Source organism: Equus przewalskii, chromosome 31 (assembly GCF_037783145.1).
Source record: "Equus przewalskii isolate Varuska chromosome 31, EquPr2, whole genome shotgun sequence".
Lineage (NCBI taxonomy): Eukaryota > Metazoa > Chordata > Mammalia > Perissodactyla > Equidae > Equus > Equus przewalskii.
In genome coordinates this window covers 6,063,125-6,081,721 of record NC_091861.1, presented here as the reverse complement: position 1 = coordinate 6,081,721, position 18,597 = coordinate 6,063,125, and the positions used below count along the sequence as shown (strand labels likewise).

Below are 18,597 nucleotides of genomic sequence, written 5' to 3'. Positions count from 1 at the left end.
TGTTGTACTTACTGTTTTATAATTTCCCATTTATGGATATTTTGTCATATGATGCTTCTAAATATATATTTTAATAATTGCATAGTATTCTCTCTAAATGGTTGTATTTAACCAATCTTTATTAGATATTTAATGTTTTCTACTTTCCACCATCATAAATATCATAAATATTTCATTATTCATTGGAATAAATTCCTAGAAGTATCATTACCAGGTCAGGGGTATATGAACATTTTTAAGTCTTTTGATATTTTATCAAATTATTACCCAGAAGATTTGCACAACTTCATCTTCCCCCAGCTGTGTGCGTGTTTGCCTTTCTGAGCACCCCCTCACGACCTCCTGCCCAAAGTGGATATTATCATTTTAAAAAATAGCTGCTAATCTACTTTTGTCCCTATATTTCCACCAACTGTTTTTTTCTTTATCTCTTGTAATCTGACTTCTAATCTCACAGTCTCCTTAATCGAAAACTCTTTTTCAGTGCTGGTTCTCCTTGTCTCTTGATTTGTTTTATTTGTTGACCTCTTGAGGCTCTCTGCTCCACGTGGCCTGGAGCCCTGAGCGTAGACATCCTGCCCTGGGCCCCCACGGCCCTCTAGTGGGCTCTCCACCGTCAGCCTCCCACAGTGAGCTTGAGCTTCGGGACTGTTAAGGCAGACTTCAATACACCCCACATCTGTGTGGGTGAATGAATGATAAGTGTGTGTCCTCTCTTCAGTCTCTGGCTTTTCCTTCACCCTCTACATCCCTGCTCTGACTACATACACCCCCGTGCCCTCCCCCACAGCAGTCTCCACCTCTGTCCCACTGTGGGGCCCACATCTCTGGGACTGGCTCCCAAGTCCATATCTCTAGCCAGGGACCCAATCCTGAGACCTGACAATTTCCACATCTGCTGAACAACCCTCCTTCCAGGTGTCTGGCCATCTCAACAATTCCTGTCAACAACTCTGATGTCAGATTCTTCAAAGTTGCCCTCTTCCTTGTCTCTCTACTTCTGTTTGCGGCACAGTGGCCAGGATATATTTGATTCGTTTTCTGCTCTTGGTCTCTGCTGCCAATTGTCTGCCAAACCCCACAGGGGAACATCTTCCTGCTGTGTCTGCTCATCTGCAGCCCTCTTGCCGGCCTCAAGGCCACTGCCTGAGCTCGGGTCCTCATCCTCTCTCCTCTGGACAATTTCATCAGCCTCTTCTGTACTGGCCTCCTTCCCCTAACCTCTCCCTGCTCCACTTCAGCCCACACTCCCAAGGGTTACTGAAGGCTGTTACCTGAGCCATCTCCTTGAAGCACTTCTGATCATCTCCCTGATCAGCTTAAAACTTTTCAGTAGCTCCTCACTGGCTGCAGAGTACCAACTTCAACCTCCTCAGCCTATCTAATATGAATGCTTTGGATTTTAGCTCCAATCTTCCCTCCTTACCTTAACTTCCACTGCACCCCAGCAAAGATTCCCACTTTCCATCCTGATGGGGGGCACTTACCCATTATATAAATATGCCTTACTCTTCCTGATCTGCATTTCTTTGTCTATGTCATTCTTTCCGCTTGGATTTGCCATGCTTCAGGGACCAGATTAAATCTTTTACCTTTCACAAAGCCATTCCTCATTCTTAAACAAATTAAAACTGGCACTTTCTCCCTCTGAATCCTCACGTCACTTACACATAACATCCTTTGACATCCTTAGTAGGTTTGTCTGGCACTAAGGGGTGTTCCGGAAAGTAGGGGGTGGGAGGCGGGATGACTTGGTCACTCTACCTTTATGATACTTACTGATTAGCATTTACTGGGCATGTGCCTGAGAAAGCATGTTGCATGCACAGCCTCTTTTAATTTTCACAGTGTATGAGCCAACTCAAGGATTTCTACATAGGAGGCTGCTTAAGGGCTGCAATCTAACTGGAGGGTAAGTGTCATGATTACCCTCACTGCACAAATGAGGAAACTGACACTTAGAGAGGTTGAGTGACTTGCCAAAGGTCACCCAGCTGACACAGGATGGAGCTGGACCTTGAGCCCAGTCCTTGTGAGGACAAAAAGCCCACGCTTTATGGCATCGTCATTACTGCAGCACAGCTTGTCTTACCAAAGCTTTCCTCTGGGGGTGGGATTTTGATTTTTACAAGGTGGTTTTTCCCAAATCCATTAGCACAATGTTTTCCATGTAAATTGGAACTCAAATGGATATTGTTTGAATGGATGAATAAATGAATACTCAGTGAATACAAGAGGTAAAGTTTCTTTTCTTTCTGTAGTAACCTTTTTCTTTCTGTACTCGGATAGTATCCCCAGAAAACTCAGTTATCCCATTATCTCTAGAAACCCCCTTTGTCTCTTGGGTATGGAGTCCATGTTTGTGTGTGAACACACCTTTGTGTAAATATGTGTGTGTGCTCTGACTACCCTGGCCAACATTAGGATTACCTGGATTAAGTTGAGTGCATATAATGATATTCATAGCTACTAGACTCAGGAAGACAGCACTATTTTAAGAGGCCACTAACTGGGTACTTACTTGGCAGTTAAAAATCTGTAACTGTATGATTGCTCCTTCAAACATAACCTTGGCTAACTCTGGCTTCTGTAGTTAAATACTGAATTTGATCTTTTATAATAACACTGGGCTGAACGTGTGCTAAACAGTGCTATACATCTGGGACACAATAAAACCTTGGGATACTGTTATGTGCGGAATTGTGGCCCCCTCAAAATTCGTATGTTGAAGTCCTAACTCCCAGCACCTCAGAATGTGACTGTATTTGGAGATGGGGCCTTTAAAGAGGTAATTAAGGTAAAAGGAGGTCATATGGGTGGGCTCTAATCCATTATGAGTAGTGTCCTTATAAGAAGAGGAAATTAGGACACAAACAGACACAGAGGGACGACTATCTGAAGACAGGAAGAAAAGCAGTCATCTGCAAACTTAGGAGAGAGGCCTCAGAAGAAACCAAAGCTGCTGAGACCTTGATCTTGGACTTCTCACATCCAGAACTGTGAGAAAATACATTTCTGTTGTTTAAACCACCTAGGCTGTGGTATCTTGTTATGGCAACTCTAGCAAACTAATACAGATAATAAGGTCTTGATGCAGGAAGGGACCCTGGAGGACATCCAGCCCATCCACCCTTAGCATTCTTGATTTCACCCCTTTGCACATCCCTCATCTTTCCAATAGTCTGTTTTTCTTTGAACATCTCCTCTTTGAGGATCTCCTCCCCTTCACAGGATGCCTATGTCATTTCAGGCAGCTTTGTCTAATAGAAAGCTTTGTAGATTGAACAGAATCTCTACCCAAACTCTGAAGGCAGCTCTGCAAGTGTGGTATAACTAGCACAGAGCAGAGAACTGGCACCATTTCTCTGTAGGCTGGGTTCCCTGGAAAGTGGACTCTGAAGTGGCGTTTAGCGTGCAGGATGTTTATACAGCAGTGTCCTTGAGACCAACACTTGTGGAAGAGAGGCGCCCAAAGCAAACGTGGGCAGAGGGAAAAGTGGAGCTGCGGCACAGCTCACGTACAGCTTTGGCCAACCCATAGGGATCTCTGGAGCCAGAAGCCTTTCCAGAGTGGTCCTAATTTGGGCTGAGATGGCCAAGTCTCCATACCCTGGCTTGATCCATCATTGGATGTGGGCTGCTCTGGGTAGGGGTGTCGTCTTGAGATGCAGCTGTCAGAAGCTGAGGCAATTCATGCAGCCTATAACCTGTATGCAGGAGAGCAAGCCCTCAGCCAAGGTCTAGTCTTTGGAACCTCTTATTTGAGGAAAAACAACGTGAGCTTACCGCAGAGCTTATTGATGAAGCAAACTCACAGAGCTATCTTGAGTGACTATCCCCAGGAATTACTATACCCTAACCGGAACAGGAACCAGGTCCCAGTAATCTCGCCATAGCACCCCCAGCAGCTGAGGCCAAGTCCTTCCTTGCAGGGGGTTCTGGCAGCACATCAATGTGTTCACCACACAATTCTGGTTTTATAAAGTAAATTTTTATTAATGCAGCCTGAATTGTGTCACTAGCATAAGGAGTCATATATCACTATTGGCTTTTGATGACCATCCACTAAATCCCTTAATTCTTCACATGTGCAGATGTCAGCCTGGACAGAGGTCCCGGAGGTCAAAGCAGCTGTAAGACTTATTTCCTTAATTTTTTTTCTTTATGTTTGTAACCTATACATGGTTCTCCCCTTGTCCTGATCAAGCTCTCCCAAAATAAAACTCCATTTGCACAAGAATATTATTAGGCAATGACTTGGGGCCTTTGAATGGAGAACTACACCAGACTGACTTTTTTAAATAAGAAATTTGCATTTCAAAGGGAAATAAATTCCACTCACTGAATGAGACTAGGAACAATTTTCTTTACCTGCAATGTCAGGAGTCCCACGAACATCTGAGTTAAAGCCGCATGTTTTCAGTTTATTCCTGTGATGTTTCAGACCCTTATTGACCAATGAAGTGGTCAGCTGTGTGGAGGGCGCTCCATTAATCTGTATGGGGGGAAAGAGAGTGTGAAAGACGATGTTCCTGCAGAAGTAGGATCGGAGCCAAAACAAGCACTCCCAAACAACATCAACCCAAAGGGCTGGAAGGAGAAAACCAGAGGAATGTGATAGTTGCGCATGTGGCCCAGAGCGCAGATCATGCTGGGGAGGCAAAGCCCGGAGAACCCGGGGCCTCCTGACACAGCATGCTTGAAGGCGCATCTGCAGGAGGGGAGGGCGCCTCCCACTTGCCTCTCTCTTCACAAAGGGATCCTTAAAAAACAAAACAACCCTACTAAATTTAAATCCTAAAGATTTCCCTACCCTGCCCTGCTCTCCCCTCTCTTCACTCTTCTCCTCCTCTCTCCTCTAAACAACAAGAACACAGCAACAAAGACCCGCAGGCCCAGGTTTCCACGAAGAGATTTACGACCAAGCTGGAGGACGCAGTGAATGCATGCAGGCTTCGATGACAAGGCCATTCTTTCTTTATCTGCAGCTGTGGGTAGCTTGGCTCCGATTGGCAGAGGAATTGAGTTTGAGGTAGCACAAGCCCTGACTGGTGGAGAGGAGAGGGGAGCCTGTCTCTGATTGGTAGGGGAGCTTGCAGTGTGCAAGGCCTTAACTGGTGGGGAGGTGGTGCAAGCTTTGATTGGTGGAGAAGAGAGGGGAGTCAAGCTCTGATTGGCAGGGAGTTCTACGGATGCAAGCCAGGTTCGCCTGTGTGCCTCGGGGTGAGAATTCTGTCTGTTCCAAGCCTCTTCTTTCCTGTTCTCCATCCCTCCAGCAGGGGTCCACCTTGGAAGCTGGCTGGGTGCCAGCGCCTCCCCACCTCAGAAGGGTGCTGCAGAACCCTCCACTGCCCTGGGGTCAGCCCTCCCAAGGGTGGTTAATGTAAGGAAGTCGGGCTCCAGGATGCTGGCCCTGCACTTTGTTCAAGGGCGAGGGTCCAGCTCGCCCCCAGTGATCAACCACAGCCGTCCGAGGCCACTCAGTGACTGCAGGAAAGATGACATACATTAAAATGGCAAGTCAGTTCTGTTGGCACCTTATCAGAAAATATGAAAAATAAGCGCACCACTTCCTCATCGCCATCTGTAGATTTAGAAACGTTGTGAGGAAGACGACAGACCCTCTCTCCAGCGCCTGGCTCCCCATTGGTTCAGCGGACTTTTGGAATACGCAGCAGTAATTCATGTCAGCAATTCCCAGCCGCAGCTCGCAGTCCCTCCTCCATCGGGCCATGTGCTTCCAAGAGGCCTTAGCTCAGATTGGTGTCCCCACAAAGCATTCCTCCTTGTAACTATGTGAGGCAAGAGCTGAAATCTCAGATAGGCATCCAGGAATTGAAAACTGGAGTTTCTCTCCTATTGAGATTTTCTGAGGCTCCTGACTTGTCCCCATTTGTCCTTACTGGAATAAGAAAAATTTTCTTTTCATTTTTACCATAGTATTCCACAGAAGAACCAAAATATCCTATTGAAAATAATGTAGGGGAAAAGCAATGCCATTAGAAATGGACCTGGTATGGTTAAGGAGGGGCGGACAAGGAGGGGTCCGCATCCCATAAGCCACTCCAGAACTAACACGGTCGGGGACTGTGCATTCCGCTCGTGTAGCTAAGACAGCACTGGCGTGTGACGTCACAGAAAGGTTGCTGTGGAAGGCTCCCCAGGAGAACTGCCTGTGGGCCTCCTGGGTAGGGAAATGCAGGCGCTGGGCAAAGTCCTGGTGGCTATGTGAACCCGTTCTGTACCAAGGCTTTTGCAAACGGGTATCTCTCATCTCTCCCCAGACCTTCTCTCTCAGGTCTGCATTTTGTGATTTTTATTCTTTTGCCATTTCAATGTTTTCTATTAGCATTTATTGTTATTTAATTACTGATCCCTTAAGTGTTTATGCCTTGCTAGACTGAGTAGTAACTAGCTAGATGGGAAAAAAAAAAACGTACACACACATTCATTAATATGCATGCTTTCTAAAATCCTATTATCTTTTATTGCTTTTTCCTCTATTCTTACTTGCTTTTTCCTCTGACAAATCCAGGATGCTTTGCAGACATGTAGGCAAACACAGCATTTCTTGTGTCCTGTATTAGAATCTCTGGTGGCCAAGGGGCTCTGGGGAGGGTCCTCCCTGGCGCGCACAGAAGCTCCCTCTGCACCGGAGCCCAGCATCTGTGCACACCGGCTGTGGCTCTGCAGGGCCTGGCCTCACCTGCTCCCCGACCTTTCTCTTCCTGCCCTTTTGCCAATTTATCACTGCGTAGAAGGGAAGAGAACAGATGGATTTTGGCCACAGCTAATACTAATGCACTTCTATTTATGAGTAATCATTTTTAACAGAAAATGGGGTTTGCTGTCCTGAAGAAAAGGTCAGACAGAGAAGACCAAAGCTCTCATCATGAGAAGCTGGTCTCACCGAGTAAAAACAACAGGGAGAGAGGCTCAGAGATGTTGGTGAAAAGCAGTAGCAATGGAAAGCTAAGTCTAGGAATACACCAAAGGAAAAAGCCATCTTTTTTCGTGAGAGGAGGAAATGAATAATTTAGTGTCAGCTAGATGCAGCCAGCAATCTTACATCTGGAACAAAGCCTGAATGAAAACAAGAGGACCGAAGAGCTAAAATAAAATAAGTATTATAAGCCATATCTCATATTTGTGTTATCAGCTATCTTAAAACCAGGAGTAAAACACAATTGTGTGAATTTGGATCATTCAGTGTGATGGGCACTACAGGACAAACAGATCCCCAATGGGAAGAATTTTCACTTCAGGTGAAGTACTAAATTAATTCTTTGCCTTACATTCTAAGCTTTGATTAAATTCTCACCTTTGTGAAAGATTAAACAGTTTAAATTCTCCGTACTCAGAGTTTTGAGTACCACCAATGCCAACAAATTCTGGCCATGTTCTGTCTCTTTGCAGACCCATCAATCTCCCAGCTGTGCTGATGTCACGTCTTCTGTTTGCAGACCCGAGACACCGCAGATGCATAGGAATCCAGAAATGGGGGCTGAATGCTGCTCCGCAGAGCTCCTTGTGTCTATCCTCTCTGCTTCTCTCACCATGATGAGCCTCTCCCTCTGGTCCTCAGCGACCGTACCACACTGTGGCACTGATAGGATTCCAAGATTCAGCAAGAAAAATGTAGGATGCCTAGTTAAATTTGAATTTCAGATAAACAAGTAATTTTTTAGTATGTCTCAACCGGACATGCTGTCTTTTATCTGGCATCCCTTTTCACCGAGTGTGTGCATAGGATCTGCCGGGGAAGCTCTCTGCCTTCCTACGGGATTCCCCAGAGCACTCACACAAGCACAAGATGGCTGCACACCAGTAGCCGCAACTGCCCCAGTGCCTGTGGCTTGCAGATATGGAGTAACTGCCTCTGCTTCTTTTCCATCTGTAAGACCCAGAGTAACAGTGATCTAATGTACAAAGTTTAGGTAACAAAACAGCAGTAGGAGGAGGATGCAGTGGCAACCCCAGAAGAAACGCTCTATGGATATTTCCAACTTCTCCTTTGGAAGTGGAAAACCTTTCATTAGCTCTGTAGATCTTGACCTTAAGGAAGTCACTGAAACTCCCAGAATCCCAGCTTCATTTCTGACACAACAGAGCAAATTAGACAGTGTCTACATGGCCTAATAACTCTAAAAGAACATGATTTTAAACAGGCAAGCAATGCTTACACATGAGATATGTTGCATAACTGGCCTCTCTTGGTTTGCAGGGAATAGACCCTTTCCCATGTCACCTCATATAAGGAGCACTTGTAATAAAGGATATTCTCCCAGCGCCAGGCCTTCTGCAACTGTAAAGTTGTTTGGATATGGGTCTCGGTGACTCTCAAGAGCCAGACTTTCCAGCTCTCTAGAGGCTCTGCCGTTTGTGGGACTCCAGGCCTAGGTGTCTCCCTGACACCTGCTGAACTTCTGCTCCTTCCTATTGCTGGAACTCAATGCAGACTCTGCACCTCAAATTTGAATGATCTGAGAGAGGACCTGCTCGCGTGGGTACTATTTACCAAAACTCCTGATTCTGTGTTATTTTGGAGACTAAGAACTCTGCAAAGAACCCATCCTTGTCCAGATCACTGTCCTCCCCTATGTTCGGGTTTCAAGGAATGCATCAGGCTATGGCACAGATCCCCCAATCTAATCAATGGGGCAGGGTTGCAGGATGACATAACAGAAAGCATAGCAACCTATGGAGAAAGAACCACCTGTGGCAGTCTCTTCCTCAGAAGGAGCTTTGGGCCCACTGGGTGCTCCAAGTCTATGGGTCAGTTAGTCTATTCCACTTCTTATCCCCACGTACAGCTTCAAAGAATCCCCATCCAACCTAATCCAACTATTGCATCTACCCACAAAATACAGATATCTAACTTATCTTTTCTCAACGATGGAAGATAGAATCCTTTTGGATATTCAAAGAATCAGAGGATTTTAAAGTTTGAAGTTATCTTAAAGATTATACAGATGAGGAAGCTAGAGCCCAGAGAGGAGGCTGAACGTCCAGTTAACGTGATCTCATTAATCATTGAGGTTCCAACTCTAGGCACTGCTTTCCTTCTTTGGCTCTCACGTACCACTAAACTATCCCATTTCTTGAGTCTCTTCTCCAGGGTTGACCAAACTACTATTTCTGTCCCAATGATTCAGTTTTTCCTATAAAAAAAAATGAAATGGAAAAAAAAAGGCAGATTGCCTACATTTACAGTCACTTTTGGACCAAGCTCCTATCCAGACCAGAAGCTTAGGCAGGGATTTTTTTCTTCTTTTTTTAGTTTGTACGATCTTGTCCACCCCCAATCTTGTACTTGGAAAATAAGAACCAGCTATTTATGGGCTGTCGTCATTCTGATGAATGATGTGAGCCTTCTCTGCTCCCTAAGTGCATATCTCCTTCCTGACCCTTGATCCAAGGCAATTAAGAAAAGCAATAAAATTACAAAACCTCACTTTTGATCAATGCATTCCGGCCAGAGAGAGATCGGGTTGTCCTTACAGAATATCTATAATTAGATTGGGTTTGGAATTTGGACTGCTGCATTGAGTAGAAAAAAGCATAGTTTTAAATCACCATCTCAATATTTCAGAAGGAACTAGAGGAATCTAAAAGCTACGAACAGGATTAGGAATGAAATCAAGGCATTTTGAACTAGTGACCTTATTGTAATGCTTTATAAGTCCCTCACTGAGTAGTTAGGTCTTGTACAAATGAGGGGTGGCAGCTGGAGGTCACTAAACATTTTTGTGTAACCCAATTAAGCAACAACAGTGAAAGGGAATAGGGTATTTTGATAGACAGTAGGGAATCCCTTGCCTCTCATAATACCTTGAGATGCCAGGAAGCCACAAACTGAACTTATTTTTTTAAATAATTTTATTGAGGTATAATTCATGTACATAACTGCATCTATGTAAAGTGTACAACTCAATGCATTTTGAAAAGTGTATATACCCATGAAATTATGACCATAATCAAGATACATAACACTTCTATCAATCTCAGAAGTTGCCCCGTGACCTTCTCAGTCCATCCTCCTACTATCCTTTGCCTCTCAAGGATCCACTGATCTGTTTCTATCACTATGGATTAGCTTATGTTTTCTAAAATTTTATATAAATGGAAACATACAATATGTACTCTTGTTGCTGGCTTCTTTCACTCAGAATAATTAGAGATTCATCGATGTGCCTTGTGGATCCGTAAGCTTGTTCTTTTTTATTGCTGAATAGTACTCTACTGTCTTACTGATGGACATCGGGGTATTTCCATTTTTTGGCCATTATGGATAAAGCTGCCATGAACATTAGTGTAAAAGTTTTCACGTGTACACATTTTCATCTCTCTTAGGTAAGAATCTAGGTGTGGAATTGCTGGGTCATGCAGTAGATGTGTACTTAACTTTATAAGAAACTGCCAAGCTATTTTCCAAAGTGGTTGTACAATTTTGTATTCCCACTAGTTGTGTATGAGAATTTGTTCCAATCCTCACCAACATTTGTAGTGTCAGTCTTTTTGTGTGTAAAACATAAAATTTGCCATTTTAGCCATTTTTAAGTGTACAAGTCAGTGGCATTAAGTACACTCACAATATTTTGCAACTATCACCACTAGCGTCTATTTTCAAAAGTTTCTCATCACCCCAAACTGAAATATTGTAACAATTAAGCAATAACTCTCCATTTCCCTCTTCCCTCACCCCCTGGTAACCATTGTTCTACTTTCTGTCTCTTTGAATTTGCCTATGATAGATATTTCATATAAATGAAATCACACAATATTTGTTCTTTAGTGTCTGGCTTATTACACATAGCATAATGTTTTCAAGGTTCATCCACATTGTAGTATGAATCATTTCATTCATTTTATTGTGGTTTTGATTTGCATTTCTCTAATGATCAATGATGTTAAGCATCTTTTCATGTATTTATTGGCCATTGGATTAATTGGGTTGTTTTTCTTTTTTGAATTGTAGAAGTTCTGGATATTAAACCCTTATGGATATTTGATTTGCAAATATTTTTTTCCATTCTGTGGGTTGTCTTTTCGTTTTATTGATAATTTCCTTTGATGCACAAATTTTTAAATAGTTCTGATGGAAGTCCAATTTATCCATTTCTTCTTTTGCTGCTTGTGCTTATGGTGTCATAACTAAGAATCCACTGCCAAATCCAGTCATGAAGCTTTACTCTTACCTTTTCTTCTAAGAGTTTAATGGATTTCACTCATATTTAGGCCATCAATCCATTTTGTGTTAATTTTTTTTATATGGTGTGAGGCAGGGGTCCAGTTTCATTCTTTTGCATGTGGAAATGCAGTTGTCCCAGAACCATCTGTTGAAGAGAGTATTGTTTCCCCATTGAATGAATCTGACTCCCTCATCAAAAATCAACTGGTGAATAATGATGTACAACTGTAATTTCACAAGGTTGCTATCATAATCTGAATTAAAAAAATGCTAAAAAAATAATTAAAAAAAATTAAAAAACCCCCATTTCAACTGGCCAAAAAAAAAAATCAACTGGAGAGCAACATACAAGCTGTACCATTTCAGCCTAGACTCTCAATTCTATTTCATTGGTCTATCTGTCTATCCTTATGCCAGTATCACAGTTTTGATTACTGCAGCTATGTAGTAAGTTTTGAAATTGGAAAATGTAAGTCTTCCAGTTTTCTCTTTCTTTTTTCAAGACTGTTTTGGCTATTTGGGTCCCCTGCAATGCCATATAAATTTGATAATTGGCTTTTCCACTTCCGCAAAAAAATTAAAAAGGCTGTTGGAATTTTGATAGGGATTGTGTTGAATCTGTTGATCACTTTGGGTAATATTGACATCTTAACAATATTATCTTCCTATCCATGAACACAAGATAGCTTTCCATTTATTTAGATATTCTTTAATTTCTTTCAGCAATGTTTGTAGTTTTCAGTGTCCAAGTTTTCTCCTCCTTGGTTAAATTTATTCCTAGGTATTTTATTCTTCCAGATTCTATTGTAAATGAAATTGCCCCCTTAATTTCATTTACAGAATGTTAACTGCTAGTGTTTAGAAACACAGCAGACTTTTGTTTGTTGACCTTGTACTGTGAACTTTGCTGAATTCATTTATTAGCTCTGGTAGCTTTCTGGTGGCTTCTTTGGGATTATATAATTTATATAGAGATTACTATCTATTTATATTATGTATACTATATATATAGTCATCTGCAAATAGTTTTACTTCTTTTCCAACTTGGACGCCTTTTTTTTTTTTTTTTTTTTTTTTTTGTCTAATTTTGGCTAGGATCTCCAGTACAATGTTGAATAGCAGTGGTGAAAATAGCATCCTTGTCTTGTTCCTGACCTTAGAAGGAAAGCTTCCAGACTTTAACCATATTACCTGTGAGTTTTTCATAATTGTCCTTTATCATGTTAAGGAAGTTCCCTTCTATTACTAGTTTATTGAGGGTTTTTATTGTGAAAGAATGTTGGATTTTGTCAAATGCCTTTTCTGTATGAGTTGAGATAATTATGTAGTTTTTCCCCTTTTTCTATTAATGGGATGTATTACATTGATTTTCTTATGCTGAAACACCCTTGAATTCCTGGAGGTAGTGTCAGTTTTTAAAATTTTAGTCATTCTAACAGGTGTGTGGTGGTATCTTTATTCTAATTCACATTTTCTTGACAATTAACGACATGCAGCATCTTTTCATGTAGCCATTTGTGTATTTTCTTTTGTAAAGGGTGTTCAAAGTTTTTTGACTGGGTTGTCATAATACTGACTTGTGTGAGATCTTTACATATTCTGAATACAAGGCTTTTTACCAGATAAATGTATTGTGAATATTTTCCCCCAATCTTCAGCTTGCCTTTTCATTTTCCTAACCATCTTGCTCAAAGAGCACATTTTTAAAGTATGGTTAATTTTTTTATGTTTTTTTTTGTGTTCTAAGAAATCTTTGTTTACCCAAAGGTTGCAAAGATTTTCTCCTGTTTTCTTTTAGAAGTTTTATCTTTTACATTTAGATCCATTTATTTCAAGTCGTTTTAATGTCTTGTGTGAGGTAAAGGTCTAGGTTTCTCTTATTCCCAATGGGATATGCAGTTGTTCCAGCACTATTTGTTGAAGACTTCCCTCTCCCCCACTGAACTTCTTGGCACCTTTGTAGAAGATCGTTTGAACACATACACGTGGAACTATTTCTGGACTATCCTTTCTCCACACCACAGTTTGATTATTGTAGCATTCAGTCTTGAAATCAAGAAGTGTAAGTCATGCAATTTTATTCTTTCTAACAATTTCACTGGCTATCTTCTAGGTCACTTGCATCTCCACACGAATTTTAAAATCAGCTTGTTAATTTCTAAAAACTGCTAGAATTTTGATTGGGATTGTGTCAGGCCTATGGATCAACTGGAGGAGAACTGACATGTTAATATTGAGTCTTCTAATCCATGAACAGATTACATCTCTCCATTTATTTTGGTCTTCTTTTCATTCTCTCAGCAATGTTTTATAGATTTCATTGTACAGATTTTGCACATATTTTGTTAAATTTGTAAGCATATCATGTTTCCGATGCAATCGTAAGTGAAACGAACTTTTATTTAGTCATGATTTTTAATTTCATGTTCCAGTTATTCATTGCTTCTACACAGAAGTACTATTGATTTCTTCTATATTGACCTTGCATCCTGTGACCTTGGCAAACTCACTTATTCTAATAGCATTTTATAGGTTCCTTAGGATTTTCTGTATAAACAATCATGTCATTTGCAAAAAGTTTTATTTCTTCCCTTCTAATCGGTGTGCCCTTTACTCTTTTTCTTGCTATAAGACATCCAGTGCAATATTGAATAGAAGTTGTCAGAGGAGACATTCTTGCCTTGTTCCTGACCTTAGGAAGAAAGTGGTCTTTCTCCATTAAGTATTTATTAGCTGTGGATTTTTCAGAAATGCCTTTGATCAAGTTGAGAAAGTTCACTTCCTGTCCTAGTTTGCTGAGAGTTTTATCATGAATAGTGTATGAATTTTACCCATTTATTGGTCTGATAATATGGATTTTTTTTTTCTTTTGTTAAAATGGTGAATTACGTGAGTGACTTTTGAATTTTAAACCAACACTGTATTCCTAGGATAAATTTCACTTGGTCATGATGGTGTATTACCCTTTTTGTATATTGTTAGATTGGATCTACTAATATTTGCTAAGGATTGTTGTGTTTAAGTTCATGAATGTTAGTGGTCTCTAGTTATCTTTTCTCACTGTCTTTGTCTGGTTTTGCTATTGGAGTAATATCGGCCTCATGAAATGAATTGGCAAGTATACTCTCCTTTCTGAAAGACTGTTTTGTAGGATGGGTATTATTTCGTACTAAAATGCTTGACAGAATCTACCGAGGAAGCATCTTGACCTGGAGCTTTGTGACAAGGTTTTCAATTGTGCTATTCAGGGCTATTTAGACTCAGTTTGCTGAGAAGCCTTCCACTGTTGGAAAGCCCACCAGCTATTAATGCCACAAATGCTAACTAGAAGTGAAAAGTAATTATTACTAGAACTTTGACTGTGAGAAAAGATTCCTGTCTATCAAGTTGCTATGCAGCTGGCCTAGATAGAATTTTACTTCTATTCCTAATAGTGCATGACACCTGCTAGGAAAGAATGAGCTCAAGTCTCCACCCCCACGGATAGCACAATCCTCGATTTCTTCATTTTTACTCCCCCTTCACAAATACATTTACCTCACTAGATGCTAACTTCTTTAAGCTGGTACCATTTCTTGTTTCTGGAGCCCCAGTACCCAGCTCAGTGCTAGGTACACTGCAGGCATTCAAATGTTTGTGAAGGTACAGAAAGCGATAAACACTGCCCGTGGTTCTGCATGGATCCCAGGGCAACAAACAAAAGGTCGAGTTTAGGAGTAACTCTTCTTAGAACCAGGGAGAAGAGATGTCCATAGATTCCCATACCTTTTCTCTCAGTGGCTAAACCTAGGGAGATTTAAATCATACTAGAATTCCTTAAGGAAATTTTGAACTCACTGTAGCTTTTACAGGGTTAGTCCATGAGGATCAATAAACGTTTATCTTTGGAGTTGTTAAAATAGCAGATGGCACTAGAATTTTTGCCATAAACTCTAGATCACTCTTACTCTTTTTGAGGATGGAGGCAACATGAGAGAATGGAAAGTATCCTGGATTTGGGAGTTAACAAGACCTGGACTTGACGGATGTGTGTTTACTGATCTAAGCATCAAATGAATAAACGTGAAAACACTAGTAACACTGTATAAAGAAATATACAAGAGGGAGTTAATATTCACTGAGTGCACAGAAATGAAGATATACAGGTCATGTCAGTGGGAAGACAGAAATTCGGTCTCTCTCTGAATTGGGAATAAACGCTACAAAGCCAGCTTCAGTAAAACACGTTGATAGCTAAAGGACTTTGTTCTTTTCCCACCTTCCCTCTCTCACTTCTCAATTCCTACACCTTCTCCACCCCGCCACACCCACCCCATATCCTCTTGCCACTCCAGTAAGACCCAGTTCACATCTGTCCTTTCAAAATAAAGCCTCCCTTCAAATTTCAAGTCCTCTCAGCATAATGCACAAATTCACAGCTCAATAAAATAAACCTCCCAGAGGATTTTGATTTTTAAATCTAAAGGAATGAATTTTTAGAGCAAATTCCATTTACCACATCAGGCAGATAGGAGAGGTGTTTTAGAAGCAGAGATGCCTTTATGTAGGGATATATGAGACTTCCCAAAATAGATGGCCACATACTTGTGGGACCAGACCAACTTCTGAAAGTACTTTACTTTCACTTTCAAGCAGTTTTTCTCAGCACCCCAGGGTTCAACAAACTCTGAGACACCTTGTTGGTGTAGATTTTAAATTACAAGCTTGATCTGTTACCCTCAAATACAGTTCTTAAGGAAGATTAGTCACAAATAGTTGTCCGTACTTTCAAATGACAGAAAAAATTACATTATAGTAAAACTGGATGAATTTTTTACGTGTGAGATAACAATTGTTTCATCACCAGATGGAATTACCCCAATTCATGCAATAAATATTACATTTTTTTAAGATGCCCTAATTTTTCTAGTTGAGATTTCATGCCTATTTTAAGTCAAGACATCAGTATGCTCCTGAGCTCACCCCACCTTTCCTGGGAAGTGGTGAGGACACATATGACTTTTCTGAGACTCACTGGGCCCTCGAGTACCAACGTATTATCTCAAATCCTTTCAACTTAGTGTGACAGTTCCCAGGAAATCTTCAGTTTCAGAAGTAGTGGCCTTGGCGGCCCAGAGGCAAATATGACACTACAGATTATTTAGGACTTTGATAATGACCTGAAAGAGGTGAACAGGAGGGAGGTAAATTTTGACTTATCTTGACATAAAACTGGCAGAAATTAGCATCATCGAATTCCTGTCACTAGAAATCATGAGGGTAAAACAGAAGAGGTCTGTCTATGATGGGGATGCCCCTCACAGTAGACTTTATGAGTGTCTTTTAAAGAACCATGTAAGATAGTACCATCAACATTTTACATATTTTACATACAATTTGAATACAAATTCTTAAAATTTATAATAGAACATTAAAATAATCTTCTAATAAAATCAGCCTTAAGTATAAGGAATCTAAATTTCAGTATCTTGTACACTTCTAAATAAATATCTTTGATCTATAATCCTTGAAAATATTACAGTTTGTGGTGATATGATGGAGACAAGACAAACAGGATTATAAATGAAAATAAAACATCAATTTAAAAATAAACAAGCCTAAAAACACATTGAATTGAAATTATAGAAAGTCAAAACACTAATAAGTACATAGTAATTAAATATCTAGCATTGGGATAACCAAATGCATGCTCAACAACACACTTTCAACTTATATAAAAACCCTTTAAAATTCATATAATCTAAATAAATAAGCAGAAACATAAAGGGAGGTACTGTACCAGCCAGTAACAACTAGAGAGTAATTTCTCCCTTTTTCTTTCAAATGATCCCGACAGAAAAACATGAAATAATGATCACTTGCTAAAAAACTATAATTCATGTTTTGTTTCTTTTAAAATGCTGCCTATGATATAAAAAGCCATAGCAAGGCTTCCTACATGTTAGATCACTGTACCTTAGAAAAGGAAATGCCATCTAACTGACAGATCTAAACAAAAATCAGACATCTGCCTATTTAAGATATGACTGAATTTTATCTTAATGACCCCATAATAGGTCTAAATCAAGCCCATGATATGAATGCACACTCAAACGTCTGAATGCGCGATCTGTTAATACTGAATCATACATGGTGATTTAATTTCATTTGCCAAAGTATTAATTTATTTTACATAAGACCAGAATTAAAACATCTAGAACAGGAACTAATATCTTGTTTATCTTTGTATTCTGGTTCTTAGAGTCTCAGATCATAATAGATGCTCAATAAATGTTTGCTGAATTGAGTCCAGCATTCATCACACTTCAGCAAGCACTGAATCCATGATGAAACTGGTTGCCTAAGACTCTGAGAGAGCTCTTAAATTTTACCGCTAGGTCTGTGATTAATTTCTTGCTAGTTAACTGTCACAGTTTCTCATTTCAGGGCCAAGATTTCTACAATTCATCTGTTCCACAGTTAAGCCTTCTTCAAAGATTTGTGCCTGCACATCTATAGACAAGTTAAAAGAATAAAGATAATGTGAGTTATTCTACCTTGGGTATTTGCTTATGCTAACTGTCTGAAACACACATGCATGCGCATGCGTGCTCAGACACATACACACACACACCCATTTTACAAATGGAGAACAGAATCTGGAAATAATGTACAAAGCCTAAATTACATAGCTCCCAAAGCTAACTTAAAAAAAAAACATTGAAACCATAAGGTAACTTGTTTTGATTATACACAAACTTATTGCGTGATGGCTGGAAGCAATGTCTTTGGACTAACAAATGTAAACCAAAGTGTCCTTTAACCATTAGCTTGACAAGGAAGCTAGAAATGGTGTGGCTCCGACACGGCCCTGTTTCATTCCGCTCAGCGCAGCTCACTACACTAGGAAGCAGCGTGGAGGAGATGCACATGCTTGCCAAAGGTCACTCCTTCCATCCACAATGTTCAGATCGATATTTGCCTCATTACGTGGATTGTTCTAAGAGTTCCTCTGGATTGCCATTTAAAGCAGCTGTTTCTGATGCCCGTGGTTCCTCACTGGGGGAAGGGGACATATGGTCACAGAACTCCTGAAACAAAAGCTGTCTAGAAAGTTTCACTCTTTGATTCTCACAGCCAGCATGCCCGTCCCTCTTGAACGCTGCTAGGAGAGGTAGATCCAGTGTTTCAGTTCTGCCATTCCCTGCAGTACTTTAGTATAATAGAAGTCCACGTTGTCTGCAAAGTCCGTACAAACAGGCGACTCCACGTCACCAAAAGTGCAGTATAACGCAGTTCCTCCAACACTGAGGAACACCGTTGCTACGCACAGCAAGACCAGTAAAATACAGGAAGCACCTCCAGCTTCATCTGCAAATACAAGAACAGAGTAAGGTTAAACTGACACAAAAGGGAACTCTTAGCAC

The 18,597-nt window shown here is 40.6% G+C and overlaps 1 protein-coding gene and 2 long non-coding RNA genes across 4 annotated transcripts in view; 1 reads left to right on the top strand and 2 right to left on the bottom strand.

The window, feature by feature from the left end:
• Positions 1-3,975: 3,975 nt before the first annotated feature.
• Positions 3,976-6,085, bottom strand: LOC139080689 (uncharacterized). The gene is made up of 2 exons (XR_011535394.1): positions 5,568-6,085; positions 3,976-4,495 (listed from the first exon to the last, which is right to left on the bottom strand). It is a non-coding gene; the product is annotated as an uncharacterized lncRNA (long non-coding RNA).
• Positions 6,086-6,191: 106 nt separating this feature from the next.
• LOC139080690 (uncharacterized) lies at positions 6,192-17,576 on the top strand. The gene is made up of 2 exons (XR_011535395.1): positions 6,192-6,298; positions 12,287-17,576. It is a non-coding gene; the product is annotated as an uncharacterized lncRNA (long non-coding RNA).
• The window catches only part of CNST (consortin, connexin sorting protein), a 114,335-nt gene continuing 111,446 nt past the window's right edge, over positions 15,709-18,597 (bottom strand). For both annotated transcript variants that reach the window (XM_070602611.1, XM_070602612.1), the window contains one exon: positions 15,709-18,541. In XM_070602611.1, the coding sequence (XP_070458712.1) occupies positions 18,336-18,541 (206 nt within the window). In that variant the 3' untranslated portion in view covers positions 15,709-18,335. The remainder of the gene's footprint in view (positions 18,542-18,597) is intronic.